Source organism: Asterias rubens, chromosome 14 (genome assembly GCF_902459465.1).
Source record: "Asterias rubens chromosome 14, eAstRub1.3, whole genome shotgun sequence".
NCBI lineage: Eukaryota > Metazoa > Echinodermata > Asteroidea > Forcipulatida > Asteriidae > Asterias > Asterias rubens.
The window spans coordinates 7,533,567-7,554,527 of NC_047075.1; the positions used below are offsets into that span (position 1 = coordinate 7,533,567).

At 38.0% G+C, this 20,961-nt stretch overlaps 1 protein-coding gene across 2 annotated transcripts in view; it reads left to right on the forward strand.

The window, feature by feature from the left end:
- The window catches only part of LOC117299230, a 41,554-nt gene that overhangs the window by 7,657 nt on the left and 12,936 nt on the right, over nt 1–20,961 (forward strand). For both annotated transcript variants that reach the window (XM_033782698.1, XM_033782696.1), the window contains exons 2-11: nt 5,961–6,038; nt 6,913–7,036; nt 8,635–8,734; nt 12,171–12,317; nt 14,001–14,117; nt 15,860–16,020; nt 16,770–17,019; nt 17,541–17,666; nt 18,785–18,979; nt 19,608–19,855. In XM_033782698.1, coding sequence (XP_033638589.1) covers nt 5,993–6,038; nt 6,913–7,036; nt 8,635–8,734; nt 12,171–12,317; nt 14,001–14,117; nt 15,860–16,020; nt 16,770–17,019; nt 17,541–17,666; nt 18,785–18,979; nt 19,608–19,855 — 1,514 coding nt within the window. In that variant the 5' untranslated portion in view covers nt 5,961–5,992. The remainder of the gene's footprint in view (nt 1–5,960; nt 6,039–6,912; nt 7,037–8,634; nt 8,735–12,170; nt 12,318–14,000; nt 14,118–15,859; nt 16,021–16,769; nt 17,020–17,540; nt 17,667–18,784; nt 18,980–19,607; nt 19,856–20,961) is intronic.

Consider the following 20,961-nt stretch of genomic DNA (forward strand, 5'->3'; position numbering starts at 1 on the left):
TTTTGTGCACACTGAATTCCAATATTGAGTTGCAGATCATGATATTTGAGTAGTAACTGAATACGTTTTGTGTAGCATTTTGTGTCCCTACACAGGGAAAGTTGTTGCGAGTAATACACCAATGAACTTTATGGAGTCAAATTGCAATTTGTAGACTCTTGTATTCAGTGCATCAGAGTGCCAGTATTGAGTAGCAAATTGTGATTACATTTTTGTAGGATTTTGTGTCGCTAGGCCTATACAATGGAAATCTTCAACTGCATACAACAATGAATTGCTCAGAGGGATGTACATTTTGTAATTTGAAGTAGTCCAATTAACTGCATCTACATCTATCATCGTGTATTCTGATGTGTTGTTCTATGGCTTCGAATCAACGTGGTGTTTTGTGGTATCCTTTTGTTTTTCGTGGTGTTTTTGTGGTATCCTTTTGTCTTTTTTGAACCATCAAAAAGAGCCTTGTGTCGCACCATAGGCCTAACTGACCTGAATTAACACAAGATGCTTGGATTATAATAAAATTTGCAATATCGCAAGAAAGTTTTGCGTCAAGACTGCACTGTGGATTCAAAAGTTGTATGGTACCAAATTGATCGGAGAGTGTGGTGATATGCTCAGCCAACAGAGAAAGGTTGTACACTTCAAAGGTTAGTTTTAATTGGCCAATAGCCTATATTTACAGATAATTACTTTTTTTTGCTCAAATAATATTTAATAACAGGCCCGGAACTACACACAGGCAACTAGCCCTTCAAAAGCTTAGCAGGGATGTTTTGCTTTAAGTACTGATACGTGCGCATGCGTACTTACTTGAAGTTTACTAGGCATTTCTTCACTTACACAGCTACCGCAGAAACTCAGAGCTCGTGCCGTAAATGGAGAATGATGATCGTAAACGCAGAATTCGGCTAGCGCAGAAACTCAGAGCTCGTGCCGTAAATGGAGAATGATGATCGTAAACGCAGAATTCGGCTAGCGCAGAAACTCAGAGCTTGTGCTGTAAACGGAGAATGGTGATCGTAAACGCAGAATTCGGCTACCGCAGAAACTCAGAGCTCGTGCCGTAAATGGAGAATGATGATCGTAAACGCAGAATTCGGCTAGCGCAGAAACTCAGAGCTTGTGCTGTAAACTGAGAATGGTGATCGTAAACGCAGAATTCGGCTACCGCAGAAACTCAGAGCTCGTGCCGTAAATGGAGAATGGTGATCGTAAACGCAGAATTCGACTAGCGCAGAAACTCAGAGCTTGTGCTGTAAACAGAATGGTGATCGTAAACGCAGAATTCGTCGGCAAGCATTCTTTAGTGTAATTGTTAGCATAACTTATTTTCGTCCTTCGGATGAGACGGAAAGCTGTTGGTCCCATGTGTTGTGTAATGCATGTAAAAGAACCCAAGGGGTGCACTTTTCGAAAAAGAGAAGGGGTTCGCCGCGGTGTTCCTGGCTGTGGCTGCTGTATGCGCCGTAGCACCTTGTAAACCCTTATAAGATGCTAAATAATTGGGTCTAAAAATTCACCACTGCAATTACCTATCTTTCTGAAAGTATACTCGGCGCTTTGAGTACCTTGTTTGGGATACGTGTGCTATATAAGACTTCGATAATATTATTATCATTATTATTATTACTTCTCAGCAAAGCAATGGTCAAGCAGAATATTTTGCTTAACAGCTTTATGAAATCAGGCCCTGAACACAGTTCAACCATGGTTCAACCATAGACAGGGCCCAATTTCATAGAGCTGCGTAGTACAAAAATTTGCTTAGCATGAAGTTTCTTCCTTGATAAAAACAGGATTACCAACCAAATTTCCATTTGTTGCATATTGCTTGTTACTGGTATTCAGCTGTTGTTGCTGACGTGGAAAATCACATGGAAGTTTGGTTGGTAATCCTGTTTTTATCAAGGAAGAAATTCCATGCTAAGCAAATTGTAGTGCTTATATAGCAGCCCTGTGTCGATTTCACAAAGAGTTAGGACTAGTCCTAACTTAGGACTAGTCCTAGGAGATATATACAAATTGCATGGATAGTCCTAAGTTAGGACGAGTAACTGGTTCTAACTAGAGATAAGACTAGTCCTAACTCTTTGTGAAATCCACCCCAGGCCTAGCTGTGAGATATCCTCTTTAAAGTGGATATCCATTTTCTTTTTTGATAAGGGGTTCATCAGAGCTAGCCTGTGTGATATAACCTCCCTTGGCCAGGACTGGCAAAAAAACACTTTCATAACAGCAGGGTGCCTATTCTGTATACAGGGAGGATGGTGCCTTGTGCAGTTGTACACTAACTGTTTACAGAACCCAATGTTGTCAGTTACAAGCATTGACAAAACTCCCATTGTGTTTGCACTGAGCAATCATCCATGTTAATTCACTGCCTACTGAGTTTAGTAATAGGAATCCTATTGTTGAGTTAAGCTGTATTTAAAGCCACGGATTGTTATTGGGGTATAGGCTGTTGGGCAAAATGACCAATGTAGTTTTTGTTGTATTTAAAATGGTTTGAGGTGTTAAAATTTTTTTTTTTATCCTTAGGGCCTAATGGGTGTATGTACTTTTTGTAGGACAAAAAACACATCCACAGATTTACACTAAACTTATACAGTTTGAAGATAATGATAGTAGAATGCTTCCCTGAAAATATTACTTACTGAGGTGCTGTAGTTTTGGGGAAATGAGTAAAACAACGTCATGAAAATAATTTTCGTCTCATGAGACAAAAATTATTTTAAGCATTTACAAACGTATTTTCATGACATTGTTTTTACTCATTTCTCAAAAACTACAGCACCTCAGACAGTAATATTTGAAGGGAAGCTTTCCACTATCATTATCTTCAAACCCTGTAAGTTTAATGTAAATCTATGGACATTTTGAAAAAGTTCCCAAATCCTTTAAACACACTGGACTCCTATTGGTTATTTTGTCAAAAAGATGTATCCCACATAAATTCATTCAACTCTTTGACATGGTCGTCAAAGTTGCAAGAGATAAAAATGAAGAAAAAAAACCACACTGAACCCCCCCCCCCCCCACAAACTTTTAGATGTTTGAACTTGAGAACTCAGCTGAGGTCTCAAATTCAACTCAAATATTTCTATTGACAAAATTCTCCTTTCTCAAACTACATTACTTCAGAGGGAGCTGGTTCTAGCCGTGTTTTCAAGTTTGTTTTTATGTTTTAAAACAATTATTTTGAGTAATAACCAAATTGCCGACCAGCAGGGCCTTTAAGCTTTATCTAAGGCCTCTTTAAAGGGATGCTGCAGTGAATTAAAATAAAACAGTTAGTTTTGCTGTCATTCATTTCTGATATACTTATTGAACATCAATAAAATATGTGACATATATAACATATCTGACTTGCGTAATGAGCGAATAAGTCATGCCCCCCCCCCTTTTTGTGGATTGTTACTGCCCCTGCCATCAACGTCACGTCGGGAATTCAAACATATCGTCAGCAAAAAGAGTCAGGTCACACAGTGCACACGGTTCTATATGCACACAGCCATGGGGCCCGACGGCTCGGGTTACCAACATGATGTCACGCTTATGCAAACGTTTAATCTCTTGAAAACCATTTTAAAAATACTTGCGCATTTAAAAAAAAATTAAAAAAAATGTTTCAGGTTTAAAAAGTCATGTTTAATCGCTTAAATGAATAAAAAAAACACTGCAGCCACCCTTCAACATCACTGCAGTGTAGGTTGTTTTGGAAAAATTCAAAATACTTTTTCTTTTTATAATGGTTGAAACCTGTTTTCAGATTTCTAGTGGAGTGTTGAAATGAAGACTTTGATCCTTACTTAAAGGCACTCATGGACACATTTGATAATTATCATTTCAAAAGGTGCGTGTGCACGTTTTTGAGATATTGCTGAATCCAGAGGGGTTATGTCCATGCCGGAAAAATAATCCATAAATGGAAAACACAATCTGAGAGACAACCAGTGACCGTCTTTATCAGACTCAATGTTTTTTTGCCCATACAAACTATTATATTTTTCCAGAACCTCGTCACTTCAAAGTGATGATTCTCAAAATACTATCGAAAGATAAAGTTTATTTAATGCCATATATTTTTTTGAGAGTGATTACACTGAAAGCCTTTTGACCTATAATTTTGTTTGCTTGGGGAACATTCAAGCGAGTGATGTCAAGTGTGGATTGAAGAAATCGAGGAGGAGTGTAGTGTGACAGTAAAATGGTAATATGAGGTGTAGTTTTTGTTCAAGCATTTTAAAACGAGACGAGCAATCTTAAAATGGATTCGTTCCCTAATTGGTAGCCAATGAAGTTCCCTAAGTGATGAGGGTAATATGTTCTCTCAAGGGTGTGGAACATATTAAACGAGCTGCACTATTTTGTAATCTTTGGACTCTGTCCAATTCATATATGTTGTTGCACCAAATAAAGTGGCAAGTGGTGCAGTAGATAGTTTTGAGTACACTGTACTTGTACCATTGGTAAGCTCCTCTCCAGAGGGAACCTTCACAATAATACAAAGTGTCTTAATCATGCAGTCATGCTGCAGGGTGCTGAACCCATACAAAGCTTAACAGGTACAATTTTATGACAAAGGACAGGTAGAAGTTCGTCTGTGTACATGTACATGTAGTTAAAGGTGATATTGTGTCATTATTTCCAGCTAAATGTGTGTTGACAATTTCACCGATGTGTGTTAGCACTGTATACTCAGTACTTACATGTACCCAAGTTCTGTGAAAAAAAATCACAGGCATGATCAGGTGGGATGCGAGTTCTTAAACTGCCTTTTAAAATCGGCAGAGACGTTGCCATGTGATGGCCTTTTGAATGGCAGTTTAAAGGCAGTGGACACTATTGGTCATTACTCAAAAAAATTATTAACATGAAACTTTACTTGGTGACGAATAATAGGGGGAGGTTGATACATGTAGTCTGAAAAATTGGGAGAAACAGCTCCCTCTGAAGTGATGTAGTTTTCGAGAAAGAAGTAATTTTCCACGAATTTGATTTCGAGACCTCAGATTTAGAACTTTGAGGTCTCGAAATCAACCATGTCAACCATCTAAATGCACACAACTTCATGTGACAAGGGTGTTTTTTTCTTTCATTATTATCTCGCCACTTCGATGATCGATTGAGCTCAAATTTTCACAGGTTAGTTATTTTATGCATATGTTGAGATACACCAACTGTGACGGCTAGTCTTTGACAATTACCAATAGTGTCCACTGCCTTTAAGAACTCGTCCATATGCTTCTGATTTTCACAGAGCTCGGGTAAGTACGGAGTATACAGTGCTAATTACACAATGGGTTTTAAAACAAAAATGAATATTCTTTATCCCTGATTGAAAAAAATGCAAATTTAACATCTATTCTTGTATGCTGCCTTTTTGCAAGAGTAAGGGCATTTTCTCCCTGGTAAAGGAAACTACATTTTTCCTGTCAGAGCAAAGGGCACCAAGGCAATGACAGGGCTGATATGTACTTCACGGAGGCAACAAAGTCGATTGCCTTCATTGCCCCTAGTCATTGCCTTGGTGCCCTTGAAATGCTTCAGTAGAAATTTATAATTTCCACGTTTAGTGCCCTTTACCAAAGAGAAAATGGTAGGTGCCCTTGCCCTTTAAAAAAACGAAGCATGCATGTACAGGCCTGCAATGACCATGGGGCATGGATGCAATCGAATTGTTGCCTCCGTGCAGTATCAGGGGCTGCTAAGCACACAAATTTGCACAGCATGAAATTTTGGCCTTAATAAAAACAGAATTACCAACCAAATTTCCATGTGGTTTTGAGGATAAACAAACAACAGCTGAATACAAGTAATAAGCAATATGCAACAGACGGAAATGATGGTTTGTAATCCTGTTTTTATCAAGGAAGCAAATTTGTGTGCTTAGCAGCGCTATGAAATTGGGCCCAGGTCTGTTCTCCAAACTATTGAAATGTTTTGTTATTGCCTTTCAGATGATCAGTTTTTCTTCAGTCATGCTCCCAAGATGCCTGAAGATGACATCATCATGTCAGAGGTCGCCATCCTCACAGGTACAGCAACAACTTGTTGAGTAGACATTTCTTGATTTGTGCAATTCATAACCATGTGAAACAAACATAAGTTGTAGCCTGGACATCTGACCTCACACTTCAAGGCTAATTGTGAATTAAAGACAGTGGTATTTGTCAAAGCCCAGTCTTCTCACTTGGTGTATCTCAAAACTACACTGCACTACCGCGGAGTCAGTTCTTGAATTGGTCTCAACGGTAATTAATTAAAAAGCAAAAGCAGTTCTTTTCAGAACTGAAAAGAACATCTGATAAATGTACTCCCCAGTAGTAGAATAAAGAAAGTTTTCTAAAGAACAAACTCTACCTACTAGCAAGTACGATATACATTAATGATGATGTTACCGCAAACCAAATTTAATCATAATAATAATAATAATAATAATGATAGTAACAATAATAAACACCTCAATTATAGTTACCGAGAAGCTGTCTAAGTACAAAGACCTTGGGATCGAGATTAGCAGAATGGGGAGTATGAAGACCCAGACAATACCAGTGATCATCTGAGCTCTGGGACTAGTAAAGAAAGGACTGGAGAAATTCATCGAGCGTATCCCTGGCAGCATAAGCATCAACTTAGTCCAGAAGATAGCACTCCACGGCACAGCCCACATACTACGTAGAATTCTGTCCATTAAATAACATCACCCCTTTAGCACCTCTGATCCATAGTCTGGATCCGGCTCTGTAGGATGTATCGTAGATAGCAAAAAAATAAACTTCTTCATAATAATAATAAAAATAATAATAATAATAATGAATCTTATAGAGCGCACAAATCCACAAAAGTGCTCAGGGTGCTATTACAGAGAAAATTGATACTGATTATTAATGTCATTGGATTTGTTTGCAGGAGGAAGGGACCAGTATGGCCGACCAATCATCACCTTCCCTGCAAAGTATCATGGGATACTAGAGTCAAAGGTCAAAGCGAGTGGGATGGATATTTTACTGAGATATTACATCGATATCACACGGTGAGTGAGTTATTGTTATAATAACAATAATGATTAGATTTATTGAGCACCTCAGGACGATCCAACTGAGAGGCGTTTTTAAACATTAACAAATTTCTAAAGTGTAGGTTGAGCTTTAACGGGTATGTACTTTTTCCTAACAAAAAACACAATGTCCACAGATTTACATTATACTTTACACAATTTGAAGATTATGATAGTAGAAAGCTTCCCTTGAAATTTTACTTACTGAGGTGCTGTAGTTTTTGAGAAATGAGTAAAAGTAATAATTTTCGTCTCAGTTTTAGCATGTGAAAACGTATTAACCAGTTATGCTATGGTTTTGGTATAATGTCATAACTGGTTAAGGGGATTTTACATGCTAAAATCATTTTGGTATTATGAGAACCAAAATTAGTTTGTGAGTTGTTTTACTCATTTCTCAAAAACTACACAACCTTAGTTAGTAATATTTGAAGGGAAGCTTTCCACTATCATTATCTTCAAACCCTGTAAGTTAAATGTAAATCTTTGGACATTTTGAAAAAGTACCCGAATCCTCTAAGGGAAACACACAAACTGTGCACAGTCACAATTTGAAAAGATTATCTTTACAAGTTAAAGAGCTAAAAAGTATTGAGCGAAGATTGATCTTATTTTGCTTATTATTAAAGGAACATGTTGCCTTGGATCGGTCGAGTTGGTCTTTGAAAAGCGCTTGTAACCATTTGTTATAAAATGCATGATTGTTAGAAAGATGTTTTAAAAGTAGAATACAATGATCCACACACATTTGCCTCGAAATTGCATGGTTTTCCTTTTACTTGCAAACTAACACGGTCGGCCATTTATGGGAGTCAAAAATTTGACTCCCATAAATGGCCGACCGTGTTTGTCGACGAGGTAAAAGGAAAACCACGCAATTTCGAGTGATACTTGTGTGGATCATTATATTCTACTTTTAAAATATCTTTCTAATCATATGCATTTTATAACAAACGGTTACAAACGCTTTTCAAAGACCAACTCGACCGATCCAAGGCAACGTGTTCCTTTAAATATTTACCAGAATTTAGATAATTTCAGGGTCTAACTCAACATTTAGGCCCAAATGTAAAAGCAACTTGTTTGTTTGTTTTTTGTTTTGAGATAAACATTCCACTGTGAAGTCTAAACCGTTATTCATTTGAACCCCCGTCCCCCCCTTGGCCCAAACCAAAGAATTAGTGCAAGACGTTTCTTGTTTTCCTTTAACGCATTGACTGCAGGCCTGATACTTCATTGCCTTGGTGCCCTTGAAATGTTCCTCATAGGGTGCCCTTTGTCAAAGAGAAAATGCCTTGGTGCTCTTGCCATTTCAAAAACAATGCATACAGCCCTGGACTGCCCTTATACACTCACCCGGCTATGTCCACGAATTTAGTCAGGTGATTGTAAACGGGCGGTTGATGCTGTTGGTGAGTTGGCGCTGTGTGTGAAAGAAAAACAAGAAAACGTCTCGCACCAAGACTCCCCGAACCCTTACCACACACCGTGGTTACAAAACAATGTTCAACCGTGAAACTGAAACTCAAGTGTTTTTAAAATAGTTTTGAATTTCTTTTGTTTGGTGTCTTTAGGCCAAAGGACAGACAGAGGGGTTTTGCGTTTGTGACGGATCTACGATTCTCTGTCTTGGATTTTATTATTTTCATGAAATCGACTCTCAACAGTCTACAGGTACGGTATGGTGTATCAAGAAGTAACAGTTAACGTTACAAATTTCATTCATAAATGACACCTGGGACAGTTTGTTTAATCTGATTGGTCAAGAGGAGATATCGTGGCACTAATTTATCGTAAATGAAGTCAAATTTAGTAGAAAGAAGGTGCTTCATATATTATAGGACTGTGCTGAACACTGAAATTTAAAATCCTCTTTAAAGGCAGTGGACACTATTGGTAATTGTCAAAGACTAGCCTTCACAGTTGGTGTATCTCAACATATGCATAAAATAACAAACCTGTGAAAATTTGAGCTCAATCGGTCATCAAAGTTGCGAGATAATATTGAAAGAAGAAAACACCCTTGTCACATGAAGTTGTGTGCGTTTAGATGGTTGATTTTGAGACATCAAGTTCTAAATCCGAGGTCTTGAAATCAAATTCATGTGGAAAATTACTTGTTTCTCGAAAACTATAGCATTTCAGAGGGAGCTATTTCTCACAATGTTTTATACTACCAACCTCTCCCCATTACCCATCACCAAGAAAGGTTTTATGCCAATAATTATTTTGAGTAATTACCAATAGTGTCCACTGCCTTTAACATCTAATACACAGTTTCTGAATACTGTGTTTACCCTCACACCGATGTGATATTTTGCTGGTTAAATGTTTTGAAGTATATTTTTCTTTGCTCAACCCCAAATCATGTCAAAATTAACTGGTCGTCAGTTTCCTATGCAGTTAAAAAAAATAATGACAATAACAAGAATTTAAGATGTCCCTTCGCCTAAGAATGTGAACTGTGAACTACACATCATCAGGCCTGTATCTTGCGTTTTTGAAACGGTAAGGGCACCAAGGCATTTTGTCCCTGGTAAAGGGCACCCTATGAAGAAATTGGAGCATTTCAAGGGCACCAAAGCAATCGCCTTCGTTGCCTCCGTGAAGACCTGTACCAGAATTGAAACCAATGGGTTAAAGCCATTGGACACTTTCGGTACAGAAAAAAACAAAAAGTTCACAGATTTACAAATAATTTACAGGGTTTACAGAAGGTAATGGTGAAACACTTCTCTGGAAATATTATTCCATGAAATGCTTTACTTTTTGAGAAAACATTAAAACAATATGAATTCTCGATATCGAGAATTACGGATTTATTTTAAACACATGTCATGACACGGCGAAACGTGAGGAAATAAGGTTGGGTTTTCACATTATTTTCTCCCGACTCCTGATGACCGATTGATCCTAAATTTTCAAAGGTTTGTTATTTTTTATATAAATGTGATACACGAAGTGTGGGCCTTGGACAATACTGTTAACCGAAAGTGTCCAATGGCTTTAAATAAGCGTAAACACAGAAGGAACAATTTGTTGTCTGTATTCTACTTTTGCTTGTGCCACTGGTCATGTCGGTGCTGACTTTATTCAGAATTTGACAGTCCTTCATGCACCATCAACTTTAATTACTTGTTTGCATCGTGAGAAGTGAGATACATAAAAGTACATGTAACAGTACATTATGTAGAATGTATAAGTCTACATTTACATCCCAGGTCAAAATTCCAGTTGAACCTAGTTAAACTGTGTTTAACTGGAACTAGTTGAAACCAGTTGATAAACTAGTTTTAACTAGTTTTAACTAGTTTTAACTGTGTTTAAAAACACAGTTAAAACCAGTTGGTTTAATATGGAAAATGGACAGACACCAACTGGTTTATAATTTAAACTCACTTGAACACAGTTAAACCTAGTCCAAACCAGTTGGTTAATATGGAAAATGGACGAGTTTGTTTACTATCCAGTTGAACCAGTTGACCCCAGTTAACTACATGTAGGTTCAACTGGAATTTTGACCTGGGATATTACCAAACTCACATATCAATTATTGTATGCAATTTGTAGTACAGGTAGTAGTACAGGTAGTAGTATATTACATGTAGTACCAGTAGATTTGCAAATATTGCAGTCGTATAATTTGTCTAGGGATGGAGGTTTAATGACAACTCCTTATAAGGGAAAGCTTCAAACATATATTACCATGTATTGTACATGTGTACATGAATGTACATGTATATGTATACTGTATGATATCACATTAAAATGTGCCAAAAACATATAATATTCAAATTGCCACCACACCATGAAGGAGTTGAGTGCCAAAGCTGAAAATTGGTGTATTAGTAGATATAATACATATGTTTCACTGGTGTCAATTTCAAAAAATGTTTTAATTGATCCCGGGGTCAACCGGGGTCAAGACGGGCGGGGTCTTTTTGACCTTTTTCTGGCTGGAACCAACTTTGGGCCCATGCTATTTCTAAATTAATGTATTGGTGAGCTTATAATTGCTTATGGGTAAAGACATGCACCCATAGATGATAATACCTAGGGAATATAGGATTCATTTGACCTCTCATGTGGGCACAGGGTGACCCCAATTATCACAAAAAAAACAACATTTTTGGCTGATTAAAGTGCCTACTTTAGGTGACCATAACTAGAAAATTAACGGAGATACATTTAAATTGAGTGCAGATTCATGAAATTTGGCAAGAAGTAAGATGGAATACCAAATTTGAGCTCTCTACCTGGTACAATAACTAAATTATGAGCTTTCAAAGTCGGAAATTATCACAAAAATCACTTTTCGCATCTCGCGCGAGCACAAAATGGCCGCCTCAACCAAATTTCAATGGGTCATATCTCGAAAAAGGAATGGAGTATGACTTAGCTTTTTTGTATGTGTTCATTTGAGCCACATCCAATCATTCTGATGAAGTTTCATCAAAATCTGAGATGGTCACCTGGGAACTTTTCTAAAAACTGGTTGATTTGACAAGGAATGACCCAGGTGCAAGCTCGTGTGTCACGCCCATGTTTTAACACTTTTTACTGGTCATAAACAAAGGTTTTTACACACCCACGTGACGCGCTCTCCACCAATAGGAATAGCGAAACTGTCTGAGGTATTTATGAATAATAAATATTGCTACAGTGATGTGTATAGGACTTTGAATTGTGACATCAGACATGGCATTTACCATGTCCACAGCTTTGATTTGCACTTTTTAAAACCACTTGTTTCCCCGCTTCCTCCCTCCTCGCCGCGCACATTACTATCGTCTTGCAACAAGACCATTTTTTATTAATTTTGTTTTTCACCGATACACCCATGTGTGTTAGCACTGTTTACTCAGTATTTTCCTGAGTCCCGTGAAAAATATATAACAGGCATGTTACTTGGGTGGGATTCGAACCCACGACCCTTGCAATTCTAGAGCAGTGTCTTACCAACTAAACTACCGAAGTTGCGCATTAGCTAGAGCCTAGAAGACTATTTTTTTTTCGGAACATAGTGAGGACGAGTTTGATGTGATGGAGGAATAAAGCAGCTCTATGCAATTGTTACTTGAACTTTTTTGTTATATTTTGAACTCTACAGGCAGAAATGAATGGTGTAATAGGAACGTGTGTGTTGTACGTGATTCTACCATTGAACAAGAAAACACATAAAGACGCCATGACGCATCTATCACTCAGAGATAGCAAGAAGAAGACCAATAAGAATATCGTGCCTCCATTCTTCCAGGTACTGAGTTGTGTTTTGAAAAGGATAAAAAAATGTGTGTACAAGGTTGTAATTATTTACAATGTGTGTTGTGGCAGAGTGGTTTTAAAGGGAATGTACACATTTGGTAGTTGTCAAAGACCAGTCTTCTCACTTGGTGGAAAAATTTGAGCTAAATTGGTCATCGAAGTTGGGAGAAAATGATGAGAGAAAAAACACCCTTGTTGGACGAATTTGCGTGCTTTCAGACAGGAACAAAAGACTTCTGGCTAGAAGTCTTGTATTATTTTAGTGAGAAGTCTTTTATTATTGTAGTGAGAAATTACCTCTTTCTCAGAATCTATGCTTCAGAAGGGAGCTGTTTCTAACAATGGTTAATGTACTATCAACAGCTCTCCAACGCTCGTTACCAAGTCAGGTTGTAAGTTAATACTTGTTTTGAGTAAATACCCAAAAATGTGTACCTTCCCTTTAAAGACTCGAGCTCTGCTGTTTCTGATCAGCAGAGTTTGGGTTCAAGTTCCGGTCATGACACTTGTGTCCTTTTGATTGAATGTAATAATAATAATAATAAGTACACAGCGTTTATAAAGGCGCTCTACATCTGGTGCAAAACCATTCAAAGCACCGGTCAAGATGGAAAAGAGGGAATTCTCAAGTGTTTATGAAAGCAAGTGTGAACAGGTACATGTATGTGTGTTGTGAATGAACGTACATAACAGAACCTAATGCATATTGAAAAAAAGAAGGGATAAGCAATGGTGTTCCTAGTCTGATAGGCTTGATAATGACCCCTTAAGTCTAGAGCATATCATAACCGCTAGACCACTCTGCTACGGCTCCTACGGCAGGATTCAAACACATGTCCTCTGAAGTCTTTAGCAGCCCTGTCATAATTTTAGACTTACGGTAGGCAACAGTACGAAGCATCGTGGTTATATATATAAGTGTTTTGATTTAAAAACACAAGTGTCACAACTTGGACTCGAACCAACACTCTGCTGATCAGAAACACCAGAGTTTGAATTCTTTGCTCTTTAACCGCTTGGCCACGGCATGCTGCAAATAATGAAAGACTTCAGGCTTGAAGCCTTTCTTCTGTACAGTGTCTGAAAATGCTGAAAGCACACAAAGTTGGTGTATAAGTTAAAGGGAAGGTACATGTTTGGTAATTGTCAAAGACCAGTCTTCTCACTTGGTGTAGCCCATCATAACCATAAAATAATAAGCCTGTGAGAGTTTGCGCTCAATTGGTCATCAAAGTTGCGAGAAAATGATGAAAGAAAAAACACCCTTGTTGGACGAATTTGTGTGCTTTCAGATAAGAATAAAAGACTTCTAGCTAGAAGTCTTTTATTATTTAACGGAGAAATTACCTCTCTCACAAAAACTGCGTTATTTCAGAGGGAGTCGTTTCTCACAATATTTGTATACTATCAACAGCTCTCCATTACTCGTTACCAAGTCGGTAGTTAAGTTAATATTTGTTATGAGTAATTACCAAACGTGTACCTTCCCTTTAAGTTTAACTCTTATTTTTTATTTTATTTTTTATTTTATTATTATGATTATGATGATGATTATTTTATTATTTTTTTTGGGGGGGGGGGGAATTTGTACAGATCATAATGTTCATGAAGTAGGCAAACTGTACGCCCATGAATGGTTTTTATTTAACCCCCAAATTCTTTTGACTCTTTTTAGAGCGTTGGTGTGGACGATGAGATGGAGTTATACAACTATATTGAGAAGTCTCATCTAACGACTGAACTAGGTGGCTATCTGCAGTACTCCCACCAAGACTGGGTTGTCTTCAGAAGGGTAAGGAAGAAACACATTTACATTCTGACTGATTTCATTGAAGTATTGACTGAGTGTTCTGCCGTCGATTTCACAAAGAGTAAAGACTCCTCTTATCTCGAGTTAGGACGAGTAACTCGTCCTAACTTAGGATTAACCTTAAGGTTTGCATGCTAGAGTACAGGGTTGGGACTCGTCCTAAGTCATAAGATTAATCCTAAGTTAGGAAGAGTTTTGTGAAATCGACGGCAGGCCTGTAACGGGCCTTCGTTGCCCCTGGTCTTGACCTGGGTTCCCCTTCAAAAGTTTCCCATTAACTTTAAGATTTCTTCCAATGGAAGTGCGCTTTGCAAAATGAAAATGGCCTCGCCCTTTCAAGAACGAAGTTCCAGACCTGGTTGTGTCTTTACTTTATAAACTAAAGGGTTACAAACTTTGCTCCGGAAGCTTCATAAAGATGAGACAAAACAAATACAGTAGGAAGCAGCACTGAGCTTGGATGAGTCTTCGTTTTTATGGAGTCTAAAAAATAATGTAGATGTTGCCTTTAAGACACTGGACACCTTTTTAATTTTTACTAAACAGTCTTCACTTGTTGTGTCTCAACATAATGCGTAACATAACAAACCTGTTAAAGTTTGAGCTCAATTGGTCATTGAAGTTGCGAGACAATAATGTAAGAAAAAACATCCTTGTCACACCAAGTTGTGTGCGTTAAGATGCTTAATTTCTAGACCTCAAAATCTTAATCTGAGGTCTTAAAATCAAATTCGTGTAAAATTACTTTTTTTTCTAAAAATGATGTAGATGTTGCTTTAAAGACACTGGACACCTTTGGTAATTGTCACAGACCAGTATTCTCACTTGCTGTATGCCAACATATGCATGAAATAACAAACCTGTGAAAGCTCAATTGGTTGTCGAAGTTGTGAGACAATAATGGATGGAAAAACACACTTGTCACACGAAGTTGTGCGCTTTCAGACGCTTGATATTGGGACCTCAAAACTTAATTCTGAGGTCTCAAAATCAAATTCAAATATTGTAGTCAAAAATTACTTTCTTGAAAAACTATGTTACTCCAGAGGGAGCTGTTTCTCACAATGTCTTATACTATCAACAGCTCTCCATTGCTTGTTACTAAGTAAGGTTTTATGCTAACAATTGTTTTATTATTTGGTTTCATTTAATTTACGTGTAGGTAACAGCTGGTCTGGCCTAATTTCATAATTATTTGTTTTGGGGATTTAATTGGGGAATTTAATCAAATCAAATTCAAACATTCTAGTCAAAAATTCCTTTCTTGAAAAACTATGTTACTTCAGAGGGAGCTGTTTCTCACAATGTCTAATAGACGATGTGACCTATATTACATTAAAACCACCCATTGAATAAAACACTGTATATGTCATGTTTCACCAAAAAGACACGTAGTCATGGTAAGAATGCTTTCACTTTCTAGCTGGCTGGCAAAATACAAAGGTTTTGCACGGCGGTATGCGCGCGAATCATGTTATGGTTTTCGTGTGACGTCAGAGGTCACATCGTCTATACTACCAACAGCTCTCCATTGCTTGTTACCTAGTAAGCTTTATGCTAACAATTGTTTTGAGTAACTACCAATAGTGTCCAGTGCCTTATACAAAGCTCTCCATTGCTTGTTACCTAGTAAGCTTTATGCTAACAATTGTTTTGAGTAACTACCAATAGTGTCCAGTGCCTTATACAACCTGACAGTACTAAACTTTTTATTTTGACGACAGGTTGTGGAACCGTTCTTTACAGCGTTTGAGACATTTCAAACCAAGCTGTCTCATGCCTTCCATCGACTCTCAACAATGATGAACATTAATGGAGGAAACACTAAAGGAGAGCTCCAACAGACACTCAATATAGTGCAGGATGAATACAACGATATAAGAAGGTGAGTTTGGGTCCTAATTCTTAAATCCAAGCCAAACACTGATCCTAAATACAATCCTAACACCTGCCTAACCTTTTTACTAACCTTGACCTTAAAGGAACACGTTGCCTCGGATCGGTCTAGTTGGTCTTTAAATAAGCATTTGTAACCGTTTGTTATAAATGCATATGATTAGAAAGATGTTTTAAAATTAGAATATAGTGATCCACATAAGTATCACTCGAAATTGCGTGGTTTTCCTTTTACCTCGTCGTCAAACACGGTCGGTCATTTATGGGAGTCAAATTATATGGGAGTGTCATGGCCGAGCGGTTAAGAGCACCGAACTCAAACTCTGGTGTTTCTGATTAGCAGAGTGTTGGTTGGAATCCCCAGCCTTGACACTTGTGTCCTTAAGCAAGACACTTAACCATGCTTTGTCCTTCGGATGGGACGTAAAGCCGTTGGTCCCATGTGTTGTGTAACACATGTAAAAGAACCCAGTGCACTTATCAAAAAGAGAAGGGGTTCGTCCCGGTGTTTCTGGGTGTGGCTGCTGTAAACCCTTATAAGGTGCTACATGTACATAATTGGGTCTCAGAATTTAAAACTTTCAATAACCCATCTTTCTGAAAGTTTGTATAAACTCAGCTCCTTGAACACCTTGATTGGTAGATAAGTGCACTAGATGTGTCTTCAATATTATTATTATGTACATTTTATATGTATGTACAAAATAATTATCTGAGACACTCCTTACTTGATTACAGGGAGCTGAATCTTGACCCAGTATTTGATGAATGTGAAGAGATCCTTCGTCGATTCACATGCTGCGAGGAGGAAGACGTCTTCACTGTCTTAGCCCAGAAACCCGTCTTCAAGGAAACCAAAGATGCGGTGGAGAGCTGCTACAGAGTATTAACCTCCGCAAAGAAGAAGATTGAAGACGATTGGAACGAACTGTCGGGTGGAATCGTCCAGGCTATGCAGCATGTTGATTACACGACTAATGTTAACAAGGTATGCCAGCCAGGCTATTGAACTGCTCATCCATTTTAAAGGGTCTGAACACATTTGGTAATGACTGAAAATTAATGGCAATAAAAACATACATTGTAATGTAAGAAGCGGTTTTGGAAAGAAAGGCATTTTTTTCACTTCGCAGTGCTGGTTATGGAAAGAAATATAACTTTTTGCTCCCTGAAAAGTTTAGTATTAAGAAGATTACTGCACGCAGATTGTTACTTCCTATTAGGAAGTGTTCTTGCTGTGTAAACATCCTCGCCAGAGTTTAGGTCATATCTCAAAAACTCAAACACCAAATTTTCTCAGGTTATTTTTATTGACTATAACTACATTTATGTACATGTACATAGGATGAAACAATCGAAACAGTTAAAAAAAACTGATGTCTACAATGACCCAAGCAATTAAATGTAAGCACACTCACTCCCTGAAAAATGTACTCTACCGACTTGCTGTTACCAAACTCGGAATTGTTGGAGCTTTCCAAAAATGTTTTGTTTTTGTTTCCACAACAGTTGTTGGAGTGGTTTAAGTTCAAGAAGGAGAGAGATTTGAAACAACAGGCAGTGATTGCTGATAAACTGAGTGACGCAGAGTTGATGTACAATCATTTTGAAACTGGGTTGCTACCAAAGGCTAAGGTATGTATTAGTAATATTTGGTTTGTGGTAATAAACACCTTGTGTATCTACTTGCCAGGTAGAGTTTGTTCCAGGTAGAGAAACTGTCTTGGCATTAATTCTACCACCGCGGAGTAGATAATCGGGGGGTTCGGGAGACTTCTCAGTTCTGAAAAGAACTGTTCTGCTTTTTAACTACTACCCGGGCTGAAGGAACAGAAAATCAGGGGGAACTACTTCATCATGAGGGTTATAATAATAATAATAATAATAATAATTGTGGCTTCTATAGCGCACATGTCCGTCACTCAGTGACGCTCCTGGCGCTGTAACATACATTGTTTCCTGCAAGAATTATGAGACCTAATTCTGATAGCACCATGTAATGTTTTTACACGGTGCTGAGGCTCAATTTGCTGCCGATCGGACCAGGAACACCGGGGCGAACCCCTTCTCTTTTCGATAAGTGACTGGGTTCTTTTACATGGGTTACATAGCACATGGGACCAACGGGTTAACATCCCATCCGAAGGACAAAGAAATGATGAAGTGTCTTGCTTAAGGACACAAGTGTCACGGCTGGGGATTCGAACCCACACTCTGCTGATCAGAAACACCAGAGTTTGAATTCGGTAACCGCTCGGCCACGACACTTCCACAGTTATAACTGCGCTTCTCAGAGTGAGTTCTTGGATTGGTCTCATTGTTTCGACAAGCTTGCTCTAGTTATCGTCAGGAGACTGAAGAGATATGAGAGCAGTCAGCCTATTTGTGCTTTACTTTGTTTTAGCATTAATTTGTTCATTAGTTATGGCAGGTTTATGAAAAGCCTCATTGTATTGCGATACAAACTTACATCATACATAGATACAATTTGTTTTTAACTACCCCCATTTCATCAAACCACAGTGGTTTGTGCTGAAACAGAGAAACAAATAAACGACGAGACAAAATGCAAATTAAAATCAAACAGCCAAACAACCATTGTGGGAACAGGTGTGATTTCAGATGCTTTTTGAAAATACATATGAAGTGAATTAGCAGAGTGCAGATCCATGGGGAGACAATTTCAAAGCTAAGGGGCAGCAAAAGAGAAGAATTTTTCAGCAGCTGACAAGTTGACTTGTTTTCTGTTTTAGGAGAAGCTCGATAAAGCCACTGATTTAATACTCCTTGGTGAGAGGATGAGCGTTGATTTCAACAACCATCGAGTGAGGCACATCGTGACACTCAATCAAACACTCAAAGATCAATCGGATGAGTTTCAGACACTTGTTAAGAAGCGACATCAGATTCTTCAGTCTGTCTATCACTTTCATCAACTGTACAACAAGGTAAGGTCTAGATAATGATAATAGTATTATTCATTACTCAAAACAATTATTAGAATAAAACCTTATTTGATAACGAGTAACAGGGAGCTATTGATAGTATAAAACAATGTGAGAATCGGCTCCCTCTGACATGTCTGCAGTAGTTTTCGAGAAAGAAGTAGTTTTCCACAAATTTTATTTCGAGACCTTAGATTTAGAATTTGAGGTCTCGAAATCAACATCTGAAAGCACACAATCATGACAACTTTGGTTGTTTCTTCTTTCATTTTTATCTCGCAACTTGGACAACCGATTGAGCTCAAATTTTCACAGGTTTGTTTATTTTATGCATATGTTGAGATCACAGAAGATGGTCTTTGACAATAACAACCAATAGTGTCAAGTGTCTCAAATTTGTTGTTTGTACCCATATACACCTATGTGTGTTAGCACTGAATACTCAGTACTTATGTACATTACACGTACCAGAGTGCTATGAATAAAATCACAGGCATATTGCTCGGGTGAAAAAAATTGTTTGTAGCCTACACAGTGACTCAAACGGAGATAGTGACACTGTGTGTCTGGCAACTTGTTAAAAAAATATATATAACAAACAAACATATATTGGTGTTTCTCCTTTACTTAGGCACGCCGATGGTACATTAAATGTCTGCGGTTCCTCCCATCTGAGCTTAGTGACCTCTACAACGAGCTGAGGTCACATTCACAGGATGACCATCTAGGGGCGTCTCAGCTCCAGTGGGAGGAAGATGTTAGGAGGTTCCTTCATAAATCCCCCCTACTGGCAAAGGAAGAGCTGAAGAAAGTGAAATTGATATCTGAGCAGATCGGCGATGTTGGTCTTAAGAAGAAAGGAAGACTCTTATCCTACAGGTAGGTTCAGTGAATAATAAATACCCCTATGAGTTTAAAGACACTGGACACTATTGGTAATTGTCAAAGATCAGTCTTTTCACCATGTGTTTCCCATGCATGAAATAACAAACCTGTGAAAATTTGAGCTAAATTTTGTATAGAAGTTCCGAGATAATAATGGAAGAAAAAACCACCGTTGTCATGCAAAGTTGTGTGCTTTCAGATGTTCGAGACCTCAAAATCTAATTAAACTACATGTACATGTACATATATCCGTAACAGCCCCAGGAGCTTAAGGAACACATTGCCTTTGACATGTAGTTTAGTTAGTGGGAGACAAGTCTTTTCACAAGGGTACATGTAGATTAACTGCAGCTTACTGCTAGCTCGATGGTCTAGTGGTAAGCCATCTGCTCTAGAATTGCAAAGGTCATGGATTTGAACATTTGAATCCCACCTTGGTGATTTGCCTGTAGATTTTTTACAGAAAGTTCACGGTTTTTATTATACGTTGTCCACAGATTTACATTAAACTGACACAGTTTATCGAAAATGATAGTAGAAAGCTCCCCTGAAAATGTTACTTGCTGAGGTGCTATAGTTTCTGAGAAATGAGTAAAACAATGTCATGAAAATAATTTTTCATCTCGGTGATTGTGAGACAACAATTATTTTGGAATGGAAAAACATATTTTCATGATAATGGTGTACCCATTTCTCAAAACTGCGTGGTTTTTACTTTGCAATGTTACACGGTCAGCCACTTTACAGGGTTTACAGAAGGCAATGGTGAAAGACTTCTCCTGAAATATTATTCCATGAAATGCTTTACTTTTTGAGAAAACAGCAAAATAATATAAATTCTCGTTAACGAGAATTACGGATTTATTTTAAACACATGTCATGACACGGCGAAACGCGCGGAAACAAGGGTGGGTTTTTCCGTTGTTTTCTCCCGACTCCGATGACCGATTGAGCCTAAATTTTCACAGGTTTGTTATTTGATATAGAAGTTGTGGTACACAAAGTGTGGGCCTTGGACAACACTGTTTACCGAAAGGGTCCAATGGCTTTAAATGAGAACAGAATGGAGATTGCTTTTGTGAAAAATAAGCATTCTGAAC